The sequence below is a fragment of the Somniosus microcephalus genome, unplaced genomic scaffold (assembly GCF_052327205.1).
Source record: "Somniosus microcephalus isolate GS21.2 unplaced genomic scaffold, FLI_Smic_1.0 unresolved_chr6, whole genome shotgun sequence".
NCBI classification, from domain to species: Eukaryota; Metazoa; Chordata; class Chondrichthyes; order Squaliformes; family Somniosidae; genus Somniosus; species Somniosus microcephalus.
The window spans coordinates 47110570-47131129 of record NW_028225184.1 but is presented as its reverse complement, the minus strand read 5'-3'; the positions used below and the strand labels follow the sequence as shown (position 1 = coordinate 47131129).

The following is a 20560-nucleotide window of genomic DNA, read 5'->3' as shown; positions in this document are numbered from 1 at the left end:
CCTAACAGTTTGACTGAGTTCAGGCACTGAGGTGGATCAATGCTGGCTCAGGCCCAACACCTTGACTAGATTCAGCCTCTGAGGTGGATCAATGCTTTCTCAGGCCTAACTCCTTGACTAGATTCAGCCTCTGAGGCGGATCAATGTTGGCTCGGGCCCAACACCTTGAATAATTTCAGCCTCTGAGGTGGATCAAATCTGGCTCAGGCCGAACACCTTGACTAGATTCAGCATCTGAGGTGGATCAATGCTAGCTGAGGCCTAACTCCTTGACTAGGTTCAGCCTCTGAGGTGGATCAATGCTGGCTCAGGCCCAACACCTTGACTAGATTCAGCCTCTGAGGTGGATCAATGCTGGCTCAGGCAAACATTTAACTAGATTCAGCATCTGAGGTGGATCAATGGTGTCTCAGGCCTAACACCTTGACTAGATTCAGCCTCTGATGTGGATCAATGCTGGCTCAGGCCTAACACCTTGACTAGATTCAAATTCTGAGGTGGATCAATGCTGGCTCAGGCCTAACCCCTTGACTAGATTCAGCCTCTGAGGTGGATCAATGCTGGCTCAGGCCTAACACCTTGACTAGATTCAGCCAGTGAGGTGGATCATTGCTGGCTCAGGCCCAACACCTTGACCAGTTTCAGCATCTGAGGTGGATCAATGCTGGCTCAGACCTAACACCTTGCCTAGATTCAGCCTCTGAGGTGGATCAATGCTGGCTCAGGCCTAACTCCTTGACTAGATTTAGCCTCTGAGGTGGATCAATGCTGGCTCAGACCGAACACCTTGCCTAGATTCAGCCAGTGATGTGGATCAATGCTGGCTCAGACCGAACATCTTGTCTAGATTCAGCCTCTGAGGTGGATCAATGCTGGCTCAGGCCTAACAGCTTGATTAGATTCAGCCTCTGACGTGGATCAATGCTGGATCAGGCCTAGCACCTTGACTAGATTCAGCCTCTAAGGTGGATCAATGCTGGCTCAGGCACAACACCTTGTCTAGATTCAGCCTCTGAGGTGGATCAATGCTGGCTCAGGCCCAACACCTTGACTAGATTCAGCCTCTGATGTGGATCAATGCTGGCTCAGGCCTAACCCCTTGACTAGATTCAGCCTCTGAGTTGGATCAATGCTGGCTCAGGCCTAACAGCTTGATTAGATTCAGCCTCTGACGTGGATCAATGCTGGCTCAGGCCCAACACCTTGACTAGATTCAGCCTCTGATGTGGATCAATGCTGGCTCAGGCACAACACCTTGTTTAGATACAGCCTCTGAAGTGGATCAATGCTGGCTCAGGCCTAACACCTTGACTAGATTCAGCCTCTGAGGTGGATCAATGCTGGCTCAGGCCCAACACCTTGACTAGATTCAGCCTCTGAGGTGGATCATGTTGTGTCCATCAGTAGTAAGACACAAGACTGCAGGAGAACGATACAACAGGTGTTTACTCAATGTGGCTCACTCTGGAACTTAATTGTACAGATTATTACGCTGTGCTATATACAGGTGTGGTCACTGCCGGAACTACAGTATAAATGAGCTGTAAAAAGTAGTTCCCCCCTTAAACGTACATACATTACAATTCCTCGCCTTTTAGATTAACAGTACCATAACACTCATTTAACAATTAAATATCAAACTAATTACAATTAACACTTTTATCATACAACGTTTGCTGAAAATAGTCCATTTATATATTCAGTCTTTGGGGAGGCTTCCTGATCCTTTCTGGATAGCGCCTTTCCCGAGTGTCTCGCCCTTGGTGCGGAGGCGATTCTGGCACCCTGTCGTCAGTTGGGTCATCAGCTTCCGATGCTACTGTTTCTGGGGTAGATGCGACCTGTACGTCGGGTTCCTCACCAGGTACGTATCGGCGAGGCATGGGGCTGACTTGTTCCTGTGACTCGAGGATCTGGTCAGCATGGCATCTCACTATGTTCTCCCCAACGTCCACTGTGTACATTAGTGGGCCTGTCGTGTGCATATCATTCCTGGCTGCCATTTTTCTGTTCGGTAGTCGCGGGTCAAGGCTGGTTGCACTACATTGAAGCTCTTTGTTGGCTTCTCATGGATGTGCTGGAATTGCTTACTCTCAACATCTCTTCGTACGTTTGGTCTGAGCAAACCCAGGCGAGATCTTAACCTTCGTTTAAAGAACATCATGGCCGGGGCCTGGTTGGTGACTGCATGTGTCGCATTCCAGTAGGTGAACAGGAAATTTTCCACCTTATGCTGCAGCGGAATGTTGTCATTGTACATGGCCTTTATTGCCTTCTTAAAGGTTTGTACGAACCTCTCAGCCAATCCATTTGTGGCTGGATGATACGGGGCGGATGTGTAATGCCTTTCCCCATTCCTTTTCATAAATCTTCGAAAGTCTTTGGACACAAACTGTGGTCCGTTATGACAGCAATCTGCTCTGGCAAGCCGTTCCTAGCAAATATGATCCGTAGGACTGCAATAGTTTTCTCCGTGGTGGTGGAGGATATTTTGATCACCTTAGGCCATTTGGAGTGCGCATCCACGTCTATTAAAATCAATGAGTCCACGAATGGACCAGCAAAATCAAGATGCACCCGTTGACATGGAGATGAGGGCCACTCCCATGGGTGTAGAAGGGCATGTGGTGGTGCATTTTCGACCTTCTGGCATCCTGAGCAGCTCTTTGTCAGGTCCTCGATATGCTGATCGATTCCCGGCCACCACACGTAAGCCATAGCAAGGCTTTTCATTTTTACCCCTCCCAGATGACCCTCATGAAGCTCATTGAGCACTCTACCCCTTAACTTGGGTGGAATTACCACTCGGGATCCACACATCAAGGTCCCCCGGCACACTGACAGCTGTTCTCTTCTTGTCGAGAATGCTGGCAACAGTGAGTCGCCATGTGCTGGCCATCCCTTCACCGTCAAATCATACACCCGAGACAGTGTCGGATCATTTTGGGTCTCCTTTTCTATACGAGCATTAGTTACCGGTAGGTATTCAACTGTAGTCCAATGAAATATTTTGACAGGATCCACTGCTGGTGCTTCCTCCGCAGTAGGCAGTGGCAGGCTTGATAGCCCATCAGCATTTCCATGCTGTTTCGTGCCCTTATATTCAATCTCATAGTATTGCGCCCCTAGAAAGAGTGACCATTTTTGTAGTCATTGCACAGTCATCACCGCAACGCCCCTCTTCGGACTAAAAATGAAGACAAGAGGCTGGTGGTCAGTCAGCAAGGTGAATTTTTGCCCGTGCAGATAGTGATTGAACTATTTCACTCCCCACACTAGGCTGAGGGCCTCCCTGTCAATCTGGGCATAGTTACGCCCAGCTGAGTTTAGTGATCGTGAAGCAAAGGCTATTGGCCTCTCTGAGCCGTCTGAGAATTTGTGCGACAGCACCGCTCCAATGCCATAGGGTGACGCATCACACACCAACCGAATTGGTAGTGCTGGGTTGAAATGGGCCAATACCTCTTTCGATGTGATTAGTGTTTTGCTCTTCTGGAAAGCTCGGTTACATTCGTCACTCCACTTCCATGGCACTCCAGTTTGCAGTAGGGTGTTCAGTGGGTGCAGTATTGCAGACAAATTTGGCAAGAACTTACTGTAGTAGTTTACCAGCCCGAGGAACGGCCTCAGTTGTGACATGTTTTCCGGTGCTGGAGCCTTGACTACTGCCTCAATCTTTTCTGGGGACTTATGTAACCCCTCTTTATCGATAACGTGGCCACAATACGAGATCTGTTTTTTTAAAAACTCGCATTTGGGGCGGTTAGCTCGGAGCCCATATTCCTTCAATCTAGTGAGCACATGCTCCAGGTTGGCGAGGTGATCACTGTCATTTTCGCCCGTGACCAGGATGTCGTCCAAATAACACTGGGTCCCTGGGATCCCTTGCAGGACTTGTTCCATTGCCCTTTGCCAAATAGCCAGAGCTGATGCTACCCCGAATACCAGCCGGTTGTATGGGTAGAGACCTTTATGGGTGTTGATTGTGAGGTATTTTATTTATGCTTCTTCTACCTCCATTTGCAGATACGCCTGGTCCAGATCAATCTTAGTGAACCATTTCCCTCCAGATTGCGAGACGAAAATATCTTCAATCCGCGGAAGTGGATATTGTACGGTGTGAAGGACTGGGTTCACTGTTGCCTTAAAGTCCGCGGATAATAAATCGTTTGAACTCTCCAGTTGCATTCGACTCAGTGATTACTGAACCAGACTGAGGGTAAAAGAATCCGTTCTATCAGTCTGATCCTAACCTCTAATCTACTTTCACTCTCCATCCCACCCGAACCCATTTGATCTCCCGGGAGAGGCGAAAAACCAGGTAAAAAACCCAATGGCCAATTTGGGAGAAAAAATCTGGGAAATTCCTCTCCGACCCATCTTGGCTATTGAAACTCGTCCAGGGGATTACTCTTTCCCTGTATTTCCTGCAGTACTTACCTTCTGTAATAGGTGATCTCCACCCCAGCCCGGAACAGGCCCAATTTACACTTGAGGGACTCCTAGCTAGCAGCCTGTTCCCGAGGTCTCCACTAATCCCTGTGAAAAAACCACCTCCTGTAATCTAACAAGAATTAGAACACAAGAAGTAGGAGCAGGACCAGGCTACACGGCCCCTGGGCCCGCTCCGCCACCCACAGGGCCATGACCGACCCGAACCTAGATTCATGTCCGATTTCCTGCCTGCTCCCCGTAACCCATAATTCCCTTTACTTCAAGGAAACTGTCTATTTCTGTTTAAAATTTATTTAATGATGTAGCTTTCACAGCTCTCTGGGGCAGCAAATTACACAGACCTACCACCCTCTGACTGAAGAAGTTTCTCCTCATCTCAGTTTTGAATGAGCAGCCCCTTATTCTAAGATTATGCCCCCTAGTTCTAGTTTCATCCATCAATGGGAACATCCTCACCGCATCCACCCGATCAAGCCCCTTAACAATCTTATATATTTCAATAAGATCTCCTCTCATTCTTCTGAACTCCAATGAGTAGAGTCTCAATCTACTCAACCTCTCCTCATATGTCAAACCCCTCATCCCCGGGATTAACCGATTGAACCTACTTTGTACTGCCTCGAGCGAAAGTATGTATTTTCTTAAGTATGGACACGACAACTGTATGAAGTATTCCAGGTGTGGTCTCACCAATGCCTTGTACACTTTGGTGGCAAAAACAAGAAGGCAGATTATTATCTATATGGCAATACATTGGGAGAAGTGGAAGTGCAGCGAGACCTGGGTGTCCTTGTGCACCAGTCGCTGAAGGTAAGCATGCAGGTGCAACAGGCGGTTAAGAAGGCCAATGGTATGTTGGCCTTCGTAGCGAGAGGTTTTGAGTACAGGAACAAGGATGTCTTGCTGTGCTTGTACAGGGCCTTGGTGAGACCACATCTTGAGTATTGTGTGCAGTCTTGGTCGACTTATCTGAGGAAGGTTGTTCTTGCCATGGAAGTAATTCAGCGAAGATTCACCAGGTTGATACCTGGGATGGCAGGAATGACGTATGAGGAGAGATTGGGTCGATTGGACTTGTACTCGCTGGAGTTTAGAAGAAGGAGAGGTGATCTCATTGAAACTTATAAAATTCTACCAGGAATGGACAGACTAGATGCAGGAAGGATGTTCCCGATAGCCGGGGAGTCCAGAACCAGGGGACACAGTCTAAGGATAAAGGGTAGGCCATTTAGGACAGAAATGAGGAGGAATTTCTTCACCCAGAGAGTGGTGAACCTCTACCACAGAAGGCGGTGGAGGCCATTTCATTAAATATATTCAAGAAGGTGTTGGATATATTTCTTAAGTCTAAAGGGATCAAAGGGTAAGGGGAGAAAGCAGGGACAGGGTACTGAATTTGGATGATCAGCCTTGATCGCATTGAATGGTGGAGCAGGCTCGATGGGCCGACAGGCCTACTCCTGCTCCTATCTTCTTTGTTTCAAAGTCCCCGATCACCAGCCCCAAGGGAGGGCAGCCTGGGTAAGAGCGGCTCACTACAATATCATCCCCAGTGAGCCCAATGTGGAAAGTGTGTGAGTGAGTGTGTGAATGTCCTCGACTGCTGGTCCCGTGGCCCAGGGGAGAGCGGCTCAACACACTAGACAGTGTAGACAGTGTGTGAGTGAGTGTGTGAATGTCTCTGATCACCGGCCCCATGGGACGGTGGCCTGCGTGATCGTGGCTCAACACAAAATCAACCCCAGGGAGCACAGTGTAGGCAGATTTTGAGTGAACATGTGAATATCCCCAATTACCGGCCCCGTGGCGTTCCGGGGGCGAGTGGCTCACCACAATATCTGACCCAGGGAGCTCTCAGGCTGCAAAGTCACCATTTCTTCTCATATTTTAATGAATTTTACAATCAGAGTGAAGGGATATTTCCCCATATTCTTCAACTGCTCTCTGAACTTAGTCTGGGTCATGGCATAGATGCCAGTGTTTGTGCAGCAACTCAGCATCTGCAGCCCGAATCCCACTTCCCTTACATAATATGGTATATATACAGTGCCATACCCCAAATACCTCATCCGGTACCATAAAAAATACACCATAAACATTGTCCATAAAAGGATGAAATTGCCCGAGATAACAAATAGTAAAATTACGGATTTCCTGCGGCTCTCCATCTCTGGGTCTCTTGGATTGTCCCCACTGCTGGGACCCCGGAGTCTCCTGCGGGCTCTGCTGGACACTACAATGTGTCTGACGGTGACAGCATTGAATAGCAGAATCAAAACAAATGGGACACACGGGGTGAGAATATAATGAAGGAACTCGATTATTCCCCAGACCCGTGAATCCATAACATCAGATGTTGCAATACAAAACCAGGGGATATTCGCAAGGTAATATTGACCTGTGAACATAAAATACCAGAAAATGTTCTTTAAACCGCTCAGCACAGCCACTGTTCCTAGAACCACAGCTGCCGTTTTCTCGGTGCAATATTTAGTTTTCAGCTTCTGGCAACAAATGGCCACTAATCGATCAAAGGTGAAAGTGACGGTGAACCAGACAGAACAGTCTGTGGCTGCATAAAGCAGGACGGCATGGATATTACACACGGGGATGAACCGCACAAAATCAAACTGTCTCCAATAAATAATCGGAATGTGCCTCAATATCAGGTCGAGGATAACGAGCAGTAGATCCGACGTTGCCATGGCCACCAGGTAGCGAGTGACACATTTGGAGAGACCGCACTTTCCGCGGGACAGGATCACAATGGTAACTAAGTTCACTGTGAGGAAGGAAAATAAAAGGGAAATTATACATCAGGCTGGGGAAAAAATTGCAAATTGATGGAATTCGGGGTCAAATATGCAATTCATTGGCGAAATTCAATGATATATTCTAATTCTTTTACATGTGGAGCTGAGTACAGGGTTCATTGTAAGAATAATCGATATAAATTGTGGAAGCAATAAATGAAATGGGAATAAATATATCATTAATGTAAACGATGTATGATCAATGAGTGATGAAATGATCGATCTATATTTAGTAAGCAGAAAAAAGCACCCTCCGAGTTATCAGAGACACAACGGAACAGAACTTCTCAGGATTCCTTCGTGCCCGGGATCAGTCAGCATTTGGACCGGGGATATTAACTTCTGTGCCCCTGTGTTAGGGAGGGGGGAAATCCCGCTTGTACTCCTGCTCCTGGTTAGAATATCCATTATATCTAGAACTGAAAATGAATGCAACAGCAAAATACAGAAACTGCAACGTTGTCAATAACTACAGGCAATTGTATGTAAAATGCACGGGTGCAATAGGACAATGCTAAAATAATAACTTATAAAGATAACTGGGTTTTCACAAGTGTTTTGAAAATTTAGTTTTCTGCATTTTTGTTGAAATAAATCAATTGTATCTCATTGAAATGGATATTGGCCACGTAACATTGCAAATAATGGACGCTGAATTAAAGTAAATAGCTATCCATCACCAGGTAATGTCCCACTAAAAGCATTTATCAGCATCAGTATCAGATGACTGATCCCACAGGCAAAGTGCCACCAAAAGCTTTTGTAAATTATCTGAACACAAATGGAAGAGCTTTATCCTTGTACTTTTTCAACTGTTGGTTTCCAACTTGTGCAGAGAATATTAGACACAAAGATATCAAAGGATTTTTATCCTCAGTACTTCAGTTACAATCAGCTGTGATTGTTTATCCTGAAGTACAGCAGGAGGCAATAGAGAATCACTCTGTTTCTCACTGAGAGATCCACTGAACTGTGACAGACGGGTATGGAATACAATTGTAAAGTCAGAACCAAGAATGGAAATAAATATATTGAATCTGTCTGAATGAGCATTTTGTGAGAATGTAAATTATCATTGTATTCCTACTTTAACCATCAGCCGCAGCGCCACTAATGCAGAACTGCAGATGGTGGGAAACTGGCTGGAACTGAATGATTAGCGGATATTTCAGGCATTTAAAGATGTGTTCATGATCTGCCAGGATTTGTTCCTGTGATTCTGTAAGTCACCATAACCAGCATTGGGTGAAAACAAAAGCAAAATACTGTGGATACTGGAAATCTGAAATGAGAACAGAGAATGCTGGTAATATTCAGCGGGTCAGGTATCATCTGTGGAGAGAGAAAGAGAGTTAACGTTACAGGACGATGAACATTCGCCATTCGGTGAAGTGTCTCCTAAACCAAGACAACATTCTTCTGATCTGTCACAAATGTTCATTGTAGATACTAGACTGAATATCGTTAAATAAAAAGTCACGTGCAATAAATTTGCTTGAGTTGAATATAGAAGATTAGAATCTTGGTAACACGATATCACCTTCAGAATCAATAGCTGACCGCAGCGGGGATGGGATGGCGAATGACAAAGAGAGAAATACAGTTAAACATGATCTACAGAATTAATAGCTGGATACAGAGACTTACCAGGAACAACAACAGTAGCCAGAGCGGGGGTATTGGGAGTAAATGACAAGAACAGTAATGCAGTGTTTTACTGAAATACTAGCTGGATAATGAGCAAATGCGCAATATCTCACCCGCCCATAAACAAATACCATGAGAATTAGGAGCATAGATGGACACACGACCCTTCGAGCTTTCTCTGCCAATCAATTAGATCATGGCTAATCTTCGACATGAAATCTAAATGTCACCCCACCCCCTCCACATCACCATATCCCATGATTCCTGTAGAGTCCAAAAATACGGATGACAGAACAGGGAGAACGGAGTTTCTCTTCCAGGATTGATCTAAATCTATGAATAAAAGACGAGAAAGTGACAGAAAAAGGAAAATATAAAACATGGAATCATAGAATGGTTACAGCACAGAAAGACGCCATCATCCCATGGAGCCCGTGCTGTCGAATGCCTTTTGGAAGTCCATGTACACAACATCACTGGCATTACCCTCATCAACCCTCTTTGTTACCTCCTCAAAAAAATTCCTCAATCTAGTTGTCAGGGTCCCAGCTACACTTTACTCTGCTGGCCGCCAGAGGGCGGGTTAGGATGCCTCAGTACACTGCTGCTATGTCTCTGCACCTTCTCCTCACCTGCGTTTGGTATACCTTGCTTTTGTTTCTTTGAATTGTTACTTTGACCTTTTGTTTGAAGAATTCTCTGCACGTCCGGTATTTGAAGAGCCTTCTAGTAAAGCATCTTTTGCATTATACACCATCTCAAGTCTCTGGCTGTCTGTCTGCATTTGGGTCCACTACCGCACCCGTAACAGCAAGACTGAGTCATCAACATGGACCCAGCAGAAACCAGCCAACCAAGGGAGGAGATTAATCAACTGCGCTCTGCCCTGATGAGTCAGGGAGCCACGGTCGGGAGGCATGACCAACTGCTGCGGGAGATTCGTCATAGCCTGCATTCCCTAACCGAGGCTGTTGGGCACGGCCAGCAGTCGGGTTCTGCACAACTCCAGCATCTAATCCTCGACAAGACAAGGATCCAGACCTTCCAGCTCCCGAAAGATACGACAGTCACCCGGGCAAGTGTCGCGGCTTCCTCATACAGTGTTCGCTGCCATTCGAGCTCCAGCCTTCCAGATTCCCCTCCGATCATTCTAGGGTCACCTACATCATCTCCCTGCTCACCGGGAGTGCCCTCGCTTGGACCACAGCTATGTGAGAGCGACAAACCCCTGCCTGCTCCAACTGTCGGATGTTCACCTAGGAGATGAGATGAGTCTTCAACCATCAAGTTAGCGGGCGAGAGGCGACCAATAGACTGCTCCATCTCCATCAGGGGAATCATAGTATATCGGACAACGCCATTGAATTCCGTACTCTCGCCACTGAAAGTCTTTGGAATACGGAGGCACTCATCGCCACCTATTTTCACGGGCTTTCAGAGGAGGTCAAAAATGAACTGGCCTCTCACAGATCTATCAATGATTTCAAGGCTCTTATCGATGTGGCCATTCGGATTGACAATCGACTCCGCGGGCGGCGAAGAGAACGCCGCCGTCCATTTCTCTCACCCCCAGACCCCAATGCAGCACCCCCGAGCCCAACGCCACCTACCGCCATGGAGGAGCCCATGCAGCTGGGCAGAACTCGACTCTCCCAATCTGAATGGGAGCGACGAATGCGCGAGAGTCGCTGCCTTTACTGCGGGGTATTCGGGCACTTGTGCGATTCCTGTCCCGAGTTGGCGGGAAAAGCCAGGACACGTCCAGCAGTGGGAGAACTGTGACGAGTCAAAACACCACTCCCAAATTTGCTTCTTCCGGTGTCTGTCTCTACTCTTTTCTCTCCTGGGGTAATCAGCAACACACACTCCGTGCTTTCATGGATTCCGGAGCAGTAGGGAATTTCATGGATATGAACTTGGCTAGACAGCTCCAGATCCCGACGGTCGACCTCGACCATCCTCTTACAATTACTGCCCTTGATGGTAGACCCCTTGGCTCTGGTAACGTCCACCGAATAACCGACCCCCTGTGGCTATTTGTGGAGAAGCACCACCAAGAGACAATTCAGTTCCACTTCATTCATTCTCCCGAGTTTCCACTGGTCCTGGGCTTTCCCAGGTTGGCTCTCCATAATCCACATATCAACTGGTTTACCGGGGCGCTCATGGAATGGGGTCCAATCTGCCATGCCACCTGCTTGTTCTCGACGCCACTTATCGATTCTCCCGAGCTTTCAGTTTCCCCCGATCCTTCTCGCATCCCAGCTGCCGACACCGACCTTATAGAGGTCTTCAGTAAGAGACGGGCCGTCTCCCTTCCTCCTCACCGCCTGTATGACTGTGCCATCGACCTGCTACCCGGCACTTTTCTCCTCGGGGTCGCCTCTTTTCTCTCTCCGCTCCTGAGACCGCTGCCATGGAGGAGTATATCCGTGACGCCCCCGCCACTGGTGCTATCTGTCCTTCCACCTCTCCTGCCGGGGCAGGCTTCTTCTTTGCGGTAAAAAAGGATGGGGGTCTTCACTCATGCATTGATTATCACGGCCTCAACCAGCTCACAGTGAAGAACCGCTACCCCCTCCCACTTATGTCCATGGCGTTCGAGCTCATGCAGTGGGCCATGACCTTTACCAAGCTGGATCTTTGCAATGCCTACAATCTGGTCTGCATAAGGGAGGGAGACGAGTGGAAAACAACTTTCATCACCCCTACTGGCCGCAATAAGTACTTAGTAATTCCATTCGGTCTGGCCAACGCTCGCGTGGTCTTTCAAGCCCTGATTAACGACGATCCTCCGTGATTTGCTTAACTGGTTCGTCTTTGTCTACCTCGACGACATTCTCATCTTTTCCAGCTCCCCCCAAGAACATGTTCAGCATGTCCGAGAGGTACTGCACCGGCTTCCTAAAAACCACCTGTACATCAAGCTCGAAAAATGTGAGTTCCGTGACCCCACTGTCTCCTTCCTGGGCTTCGTCATCACCAACGGCAGCATCCAGATGGACCCAGACAAGACTCAGGCCGTCCGTGAGTGGCCAACACCCACTTCAATCAAACAGGTCCAACGCTTCCTCTGCTTCGCCAACTTCTACAGAAGGTTCATCAGAAACTTCAGCTCCATACCGGCACCCCTCTCGGCTTTAACCAAGACAACATCCACCCGTTTTCACTGGTCACCCGTGGAGGAGAAAGCATTCAATGAAATCCAGCGGCGATTCATGACGGCTCCCGTTCTGGCCCTCCCCAATGCCTTTCTTCCCTTCATGGTCGAGGTGGATGCCTCTGTAATTGGCGTGGGGGCCATCCTGTCCCTAAGTTCTGTCACAGGCCAGAAACTCCACCCGTGCGCCTTCTTCTCCAGGCGGCTCTTGCCTGCTGAGCACAACTATGACATCGGGACCAGAGAACTGCTTGCTGTCAAGTTGGCATTGGAGGAGTGGAGGCACTGGCTAGAGCGGGCCAAACACCCATTCGTGGTCTGGACCTACCACAAGAACCTGGCCTACATCCAGGACAACAAACAGCTCATTTCTCGCCAGGCCCGGATGGTGCTCTTCTTCACTCGGATCAAGTTCATCCTCTCTTACCGCCCCGGGTCCAAAATCCTGAAAGCTGACGCGCTGTCCCAACAATTCGACCCCCCCGGATATAAGCAAAACCCCGACACTCATCCCAAAACAGTCCGATCCTAAGTCCTGCAGTGGGGGCATTCGTCCCAGCTGACTGGGCATCCAGGGGTCGCCCGGATGCTTCAGTTTATCCACAGTAGTTTCTGGTGGCAGTCGATCGAGAGTGATGTCCGGTCATTTGTCTTAGCTTGCAGCACCTGTGCCCAGCAGAAGAACACCAGGACACGACCACATGGCCTCCTTCACCCACTCCCCATTCCAAAGCGTCCTTCGTCCCAACTTTCCCTGGACTTTGTCACCGGTCTGCCACCGTCCCAATGTAACACTGCCATCCTAGTTGTTGTTGACCGGTTCTCCAAAGCCTGCCACTTCGTCCCCCTGCCCAGGCTCACTTCCGCCCGAGAAGCCGTGCAACTCATGGCGCAGCACGTCTTCCACCTACACGGCCTCCCCCTCGATATAGTGTCAGACCGTGGTCCCCAGTTCAACTCCCGGTTATGGAAGGCTTTCTGTCATCTCCTGGGTGCGGCGGTCAGCCTCTCATCGGATTATCATCCCCAGTCCAATGGGCAGACTGAGAGGGTGAATCAGGACCTGGAGACGACTCTGCGTTGCCTTGTCTCCTCCAACCCCTCTACTTGGAGCAAACACCTCATTTGGGTGGAATATGCTCACAACACATTACAGACCTCCTCCATTGGGATTTCCCCGTTCGTGTGTCAGTTCGGTTATCGGCCTCCGTTGTTCCCCGAGCAGGAACCTGAGGTGGTGGTTCCATCGGTGGAGTTGTTCGTCCGGCGCTGCCGGAGGACCTAGAGAAAGGCCCGTTCTGCACTGCAACTGGCATCAAGTCGACAGAGGATCCAGGCCAACCGACGACGCAATCCTGCCCCTTTGCTCCGGCCCGGGCAGATGGTTTGGCTCTACACCCGGGACATTCGCCTGCGGGTCGAGTCCCGCAAACTGGCTCCTCGGTTTGTCAGTCCATTCAAGATACTCCGGAAGATAAACTCAATTACTTACTGTCTCCTGTTGCCTCGATCCATGAGGATCCATCCATCCTTCCATGTCTCCCATCTCAAACCTGTGCAGACCAATCCCCTATCTCCAGCCACCACACCACCTCCAGCCCCTCGACTAGAAGGGGGCCAGCCCACCTACACTGTCTGCCGCCTCCTTCGCTCCCACTGGGTCTACGGGGTCTCCAGTATTTGGTGGACTGGGAGGGTTACGATCCAGAGGAGCGCTCCTGGGTTCCGGCTCAGGGCATCCTGGATCCTGGGCTTATCTGGGAGTTCCACCAGCGCCAGCCAGAGGCTACTGGGGGTACATAAGAACATAAGAAATAGGAGCAGGAGTAGGCCAATCTGCCCCTCGAGCCTGCTCCGCCATTCAATAAGATCATGGCTGATCTGATCCTAACCAAAAATCCACTATCACAGAACCATCTCCTGAATCTAACAGAATTAGACACACGAAATAGGAGCAGGATCAGGCTACACGGCCCCTGGGACTGCTCCGCTACCCAGAGGGCCATGACTGATCCGAACCTAGACTCATGTACAAATTCCTGCCCGCTCCCCGTAACACTTATTTCCCTTTACTTCTAGGAAACTGTCTATTTCTGTTTTAAATTTTTGTAATGATGTAGCTTCTACAGCTTTTTGGGGCAGCATATTCCATGGACCTACCACCCTCAGAGTGAAGTAGTTCCTCCTCATCTCAGTTTTGAAAGAGCAGCTCCTTATTCTAAGACTATGCCCCCTAGTTCTAGTTTCACCCATCACCAGGAACATCTTCACTGCATCCACCCAATCCAACCCCTTCACAATCTTTTATATTTCAATATTATCGCATCTCATTCTTCTGAACTCCAAAGAATAGAGTCCCAATCTACTCAACCTCTCCTCAAATGTCCATCCCCTCATCCCCGGGATTAACCGAGTGAACCTTCTTTGTACTGACTCGAGAGCAAGTATGTCCTTTCTTAAGTATGGACACCAAAACTGTATGCAGTATTCCAGGTGCGGTCTCACGTCAGGTGCCGTCCCTAGGCGGGGTTTCTGTCAGGGTCCCAGCTGCACTTTCCTCTGCTGGCCGCCAGAGGGCGGTTTAGGATGCCTCAGTACACTGCTGCCATGTCTCTGTACCTCTCTCCTCACCTGTGTCTCATTAGAGTAATTGTCTCATCAGAGTAATCAGGCCTGTTATTTAAGCTGACTATTTCCAGCTCCAGTCACTCAGTCTTGAGTTCTCATGCCTGCAAGTCACAGGTTAGTTCATAGTCCTTGCCCTGCGTTTGGTATACTAGCTTTTGTTTCTTTGAATTGTTACTTGGATCTTTTGTTTGAAGAATTCTTTGTACGTCCTGTATTTGAAGAGCCTTCTAGTATCTTTTGAGTTTTACTCCATCTCAAGTCTCTGGCTGTCTGTCTGCATTTGGGTCCAGTACCGCACCCATAACATTAGTTAAGCACGATTTGCCTTTGACAGCTCCATGCTGGCTTTACTTAATTAATCTAAACTTAACCAAGTGACTGCTAATTTTATCCTTGATCCTCGTTTCTAAAAGCAACCCCGACACCAAAGTTAAACGGTCTGGCTTACAGTTGCTGGGATTATCCTTGCGCCCGTTTTTGAACTAGGGTGTAACATTTGCAGTTCTCCAGTTCTCTAGCACCACACCGTATCTAAAGAAAATTGGAAGATGATGGCCAGTACCTCCGCAATTTATACCCTTACCTCCCTCAGCATCCTAGGATGCATCCCATCCGCTCCAAGTGACTGATCTACTTTAAGTACAGCCGGCCTTTATGTTCCTCGCCTTTATCATTTTTTAGCCCATCCAGTATCTAAACTACCTCCTCTTTCACTATGGATTTGGCAACAGCTTCTTCCTTGTTGAAGACAGATGAAAATTATTAATGTAGTATCTCATCCAGGCACTCTGCTTCCACTCCTAGTTCTCCTGCTTGGTCCCTTGTCGGCTCCACCCCTCCTTTTCCTACCCATTTACTATTTATATGCATATAGAAGACCTTTAGATTCAATTTTCTGTTAGCTGCCAATCCATCCTCATACTCTCTCTTTGCCCCTCTTATTTCCTTTTTGACTTCATCTCTGAACTTTCTATAATCAGCCTGTTTCTCACTTGTATTCTCAAGCAGACATCTGTCATACGCCCCCTTTTTCTGCGTCATCTTACTCACTATCTTTTTCGTCATCCGGGGTGCTCTGGCTTTGTTTGTCCTACCTTTCCCCCTCGTGGGAATGTACCTCGATTGTACCCGAATCATCACTTCTATAAAGGCAGCCCATTGTTCAATTATAGTTTTTCCTGTTAATCTTTGATTCTAATTTACCAGCTCCATTCTCAAGCCACTGAAACTGGCACTCCTCCATCTAAGTCTTTGTTACTATAGATTATTCCCTGTCCTTTTCCATAGCAAATCTAAAGCTAATGATGCTCTGATCGTTGTTCCCTAAATGTTCCCTTACTGAAACTTGCTCCACCGGACACACCTCATTACCCAGAACCAGATCCAGCAATGCGTCATTTCTCTTCGGACCAGAAATGCACCAATCTGGAAAGTCCTCTTGAACTCACTTCAGCAAGTCTTCCCCTTGTCTGCCCTTTATACTTTTACCAACCCAGACTATATTAGGATAATTGAAGTTCCCCATTATTAATACTCTACATTTCTTCCATCTCCCTGTAATTTACCTGCACATTTTCTCGTTTGTATTCTTCCCACTAGTTGGTGGCCTACAGAATAAACTAGTCGTGTAATGGCACCTCTATTGTTTCTTAACTCAAACCAAATAGATTCTGTCCTTGACCCTCCTGGACATCCTCTCTCTCTAGCTCTGTAATTAGCTACTTAATCAGTACTGCTACCCAATCTTCTTTCTTTCCTGCACTATCTTTCTCTAACATCTTATATCCAGGAATATTTAGTACCCAATCCTGCCCTTTTTGAGCCAGGTCTCTGTTGTCGACATGACATCATTTTCGTAGGGGAACGGTTGACCAACAGGCAGAGTAATAGGTGCAGGCAGGTAGTGCAGGAAACCCTGTGGCCATCCCCCTCTCCAACAGATACACCCCTTTGAGTAGTGTTGGGGGGGTTGGCTTATCATTGGAAGGCAATAGCAGCCAACTTCCTGGCAACAGGTGTGGCTCTGCTGCACAGCACGGGAGGAAAAGGAGGGGTAGAGCTATAGTAATAGGGTATTCGATTGTAAGGGGAATAGATAGGCGTTTCTGCGGCCACAAACGAGACTCCAGGATGGTGTGTTGCCTCCCTGGTGCAAGGGTCATGGATGTCTCCGAGCGGCTGCAGAACATCTTGGAAGGGGAGGATGAACAGCCAGCTGTCGTGGTGCATATAGGCACCAAAGATAGAGGTAAAATGCGGGATGAGGCCCTAAAAGTGGAATATAGGGTGTTAGGAGATACATTAAAAAACAGGACCTCAAAGGTAGTAATCTCAGGATTGCAACCAGTGCCACGTGCTAGTAAGAGTAGAAATAGAAGGATGCTTCAGATGAATACATGGCTCGAGTAATGGTGCCAGGGGGAGGGATTCAAGTTCCTGGGACATTGGAACCGGTTCTTGGGGAGGTGGGACCAGTTCAAATTGGACGGGTTGCACCTGGGCAGGGCTGGATGATGTCATAGGTGGAGTGTTTCCTAGTGCTGTGGGGGAGGTTTTAAATAAAATGGCAGGGGGCTGGGAACCTGAGCAGGGAGACAGAGGAAAGGGAAACAAGGATAAAAGCAAAAGATAGGAAGGAGAAAAACAAAAGTGGCAGTCAGGGAAATCAACGGTTTAAATCAAACGTGGCCAGAATAAATAATAAATCTAATAGGTCTAGGAGCGTTAAAAAAACAAGCCTGAAGGCTTTGTGTCTTAATGCGAGGAGCATTTGTAATAAGTTGGATGAATTGGCTGTGCAAATAGATGTAAACGAATATGATTTGGTTGGGATTACAGAAACGTGGCTCAAGGATGGCCAAGACTGGGAAGTCAACTTCCAGGAGTATTCGATATTCAGGAAAGATAGGCAAAAAGAAAAGGGAGGTGGGGTAGCATTAATGGTTAAAGAAGGGATGAACACAATTGTAATGAAGGATATTAGCTCTGATGATGCAGAATCTGTATGGGTAGAATTGAGAATTACTAAGGGGGAAAAAACGTTAGTGGGGGTGGTATATAGACCTCCCAACAGTAAGGCGGAGGTTGGGGATGGCATTAAAAGGGAAACAAAAGAAGCGTGCAATAAGGGCACAGCAGTCATCATGAGTGACTTTAATCTACATATAGATTGGGCCAAACAAATTAGTAACAATAATGTGGAGGAGAAATTCCTGAAGTGTTTCCGGGATGGTTTCCTGGACCAATATCTCGAGGAACCAACCAGAGATCAGGCCATCTTAGAATGGGTATTATGTAACGAGAAAGGATTAATTAGCAATCTTGTTGTACGAGGCCCCTTGGGTCGGAGCGATCATATTATGACCGAATTCTTCATTAAGATGGAGAATGAAGCAGTTGAATTAGAGTCTAGGGTCCTCAAGTTTAATAAAGGAAACTACGATGGCCTGAGGAGCTAGTTGGGTAGGATTGATTGGTGAATGGCACTCAAATGGTTGACGGAGGATAGGCAATGGCAAACATTCAAAGATATAATGGATGAGCTACAGAATTTGTTCATCCTAGTTTGGCATAAAAATCAAACAAAAAAGGTGACTCAACCGTGGCTAACAAGGGACATTAGGGATAGCATAAAAGCCAAGGGGAGGACATATAAATTGGCCAGAAAAAGCAGTAATCCTGAAGATTGGGAGCAGTTTAGGATTCAACAAAGGAGGACAAAGGGATTAATTAAGAAAGGGAAAATAGAATATGAGAGTAAGCCTGCAAGGAACATAAAAACTGATTGTAAAAGCTTTTATAGATATGTGAAGAGAAAAAGATTGGTGAAGTCAAGCAGTCAGAATCGGGGGAATTTATAATGGGGAACAAAGAAATGGCAGACCAACTAAATACATATTTTGGTTTTGTCTTCACAAAGGAGGACACAAATAACCTCCCAGAAATGCCGGGGAACATCGGGTCTGATGAAAGAGTGGAACTGAAAGAATTCAGTATTTGTAGGGAAATGGTGTTAGGAAAATTGATGGCACTGAATGCTGATAAATCCGCAGGGCCTGATAAACTACATCCCAGGGTACTTAAGGAAGTGATCCTAGAAATATTAGATTCATTGCTGGACAACTTCCAGAATTCGATAGACTCTGGACCAGTACCCATGGATTGGAGGGTAGCTAATGTTACCCCACTATTCAAAAAAGGTGGTAGAGAAAAAGCGGGTAATTAGAGACCGGTAAGCCTGACATCAGTAGTGGGGGAAATGCTGGAGTCCATTATAAAAGAATATATAGCAGAGCACTTGGAAAGCAGTGACAGGATCGGACAAAGTCAACATGGATTTACAAAAGGTAAATTGTGCTTGACTAAATTACTGGAATTTATTGAGGATGTAACTGGTAAAATAGGTCAGGGAGAACCAGTGGATGTGGTGTATTTGGACTTTCAGAAGGCTTTCGATAAGGTCCCACATAAGAGATTAGCATGCAAAATTAAGGCACATGGAATTGGGGGCAAGGTATTGACTTGGATAGAGAACTGGTTGGCGGACAGAAAGCAAAGAGTGGGAATAAACGGGTCATTTTCCGAGTGACAGGCGGTGACTAGTGGGGTTCCTCAGGTTCGGTCCTAGGACCCCAGCTGTTCACAATATATATTAATGATCTGGACGAGGGAATTGGATGTAATATCTCAACATTTGCAAACGACACAAAGCTGGGTGGGAGGGCATGCTGTGAGGAGGATGTCGTGAAAATGCAGTACGATTTGGACAGGTTGGGTGATTGGGCAGAACATGGCAAATGCACGAAATTTTGGATAAATGTGAGCTTATCCACTTTGGTGGCACAAACAGGAAGGCAAATTATTATTTGAATGGCAATAGATTGGGAGAAGGGGAAGTGCAGAGAGACCTGGCTGCTGTTGTGCAACAGTCGCTGAAGGGAAGCATGCAGGTGCAGCAGGCGGTTAAGAAGGCAAATGGTATGTTGGCCTTCGTAGCAAGAGGGTTCGAGTACAGGAACAAGGATGTCTTGCTACAGTTGTACAGGGCCTTGGTGAGACCGCACCTTCAGTATTGTGTGCAGTTTTGGTCGCCTTACCAGAGGAAGCACGTTTTTGCCATGGAAGGAGTGGAGCGAAGATTTACCAGGCTGATCCCTGGGATGGCAGGAATGACGTATGGTGAGAAATTGTGTCGATTGGCCTTATACTCACTGGAGTTTAGAAGATTGAGAGGGGATCTCATCGAGAGCTATAAAATTCTGTCAGGCCTGGACAGGCTCTATGCAGGAAGGATGTTCCCGATGGCTGGGGAGTCCAGAACCAGGGGTCATAGTCTAAGGATAAGGGGTAAGCCATTTAGGACTGAAATGAGGAGGAATTTCTTCACCCAGAGAGTGGTGAATCTGTGGAATTCTCTGCCAAAGAGGGCGGTGGAGGACAGGTCATTAAAGATATTCAAGAAGGAGTTGGATATATTTCTTAAGGCTAAAGGGATCAAGGGATATGGGGAGAAGGCAGGGACAGGCTACTGAATTTGAATGATCAGGCATGATCTCATTGAATGGCGGAGCAGGCTTGAAGGGCCGAATGGCCTACTCCTCCTATCTTCCATGTTTAATTAAGTGTATATTGCCTCTCCCTGTTGGTTCTGCCAAAATCCATCACTTCACACTTCTCTTTATTAAATTCCATCTGTCACTTGTCTTTCCCCACTGCTAGCCTTTCTATGTCATGTTGCAGCCGATTGGTATCATCCTCACTGTTTGACACACCCCCAAGTTTGGTGTCATTGGCGAATTTAGATATTTAACACTATATTCCAATATCCAGGTCATTTATGTATATCAAAAAAAGCAGT

At 47.3% G+C, this 20560-nt stretch overlaps 1 protein-coding gene across 1 annotated transcript; it reads right to left on the bottom strand.

Annotated features, from left to right (window-relative positions):
- Positions 1 to 6335: 6335 nt before the first annotated feature.
- On the bottom strand, positions 6336 to 7232 carry LOC147087266 (putative G protein-coupled receptor 139). Its single transcript, XM_085978140.1, has one exon. The coding sequence runs from the start codon at positions 7158 to 7160 to the stop codon at positions 6336 to 6338; it is 825 nt and encodes a 274-aa protein (XP_085834266.1). The 5' UTR covers positions 7161 to 7232.
- Positions 7233 to 20560: the final 13328 nt, after the last annotated feature.

Coding starts and splice junctions, on each gene's coding strand:
- LOC147087266 (XM_085978140.1), bottom strand. CDS start 7,160: ATGGCAACGTCGGATCTACTGCTCGTTATCCTCGACCTGATATTGAGG.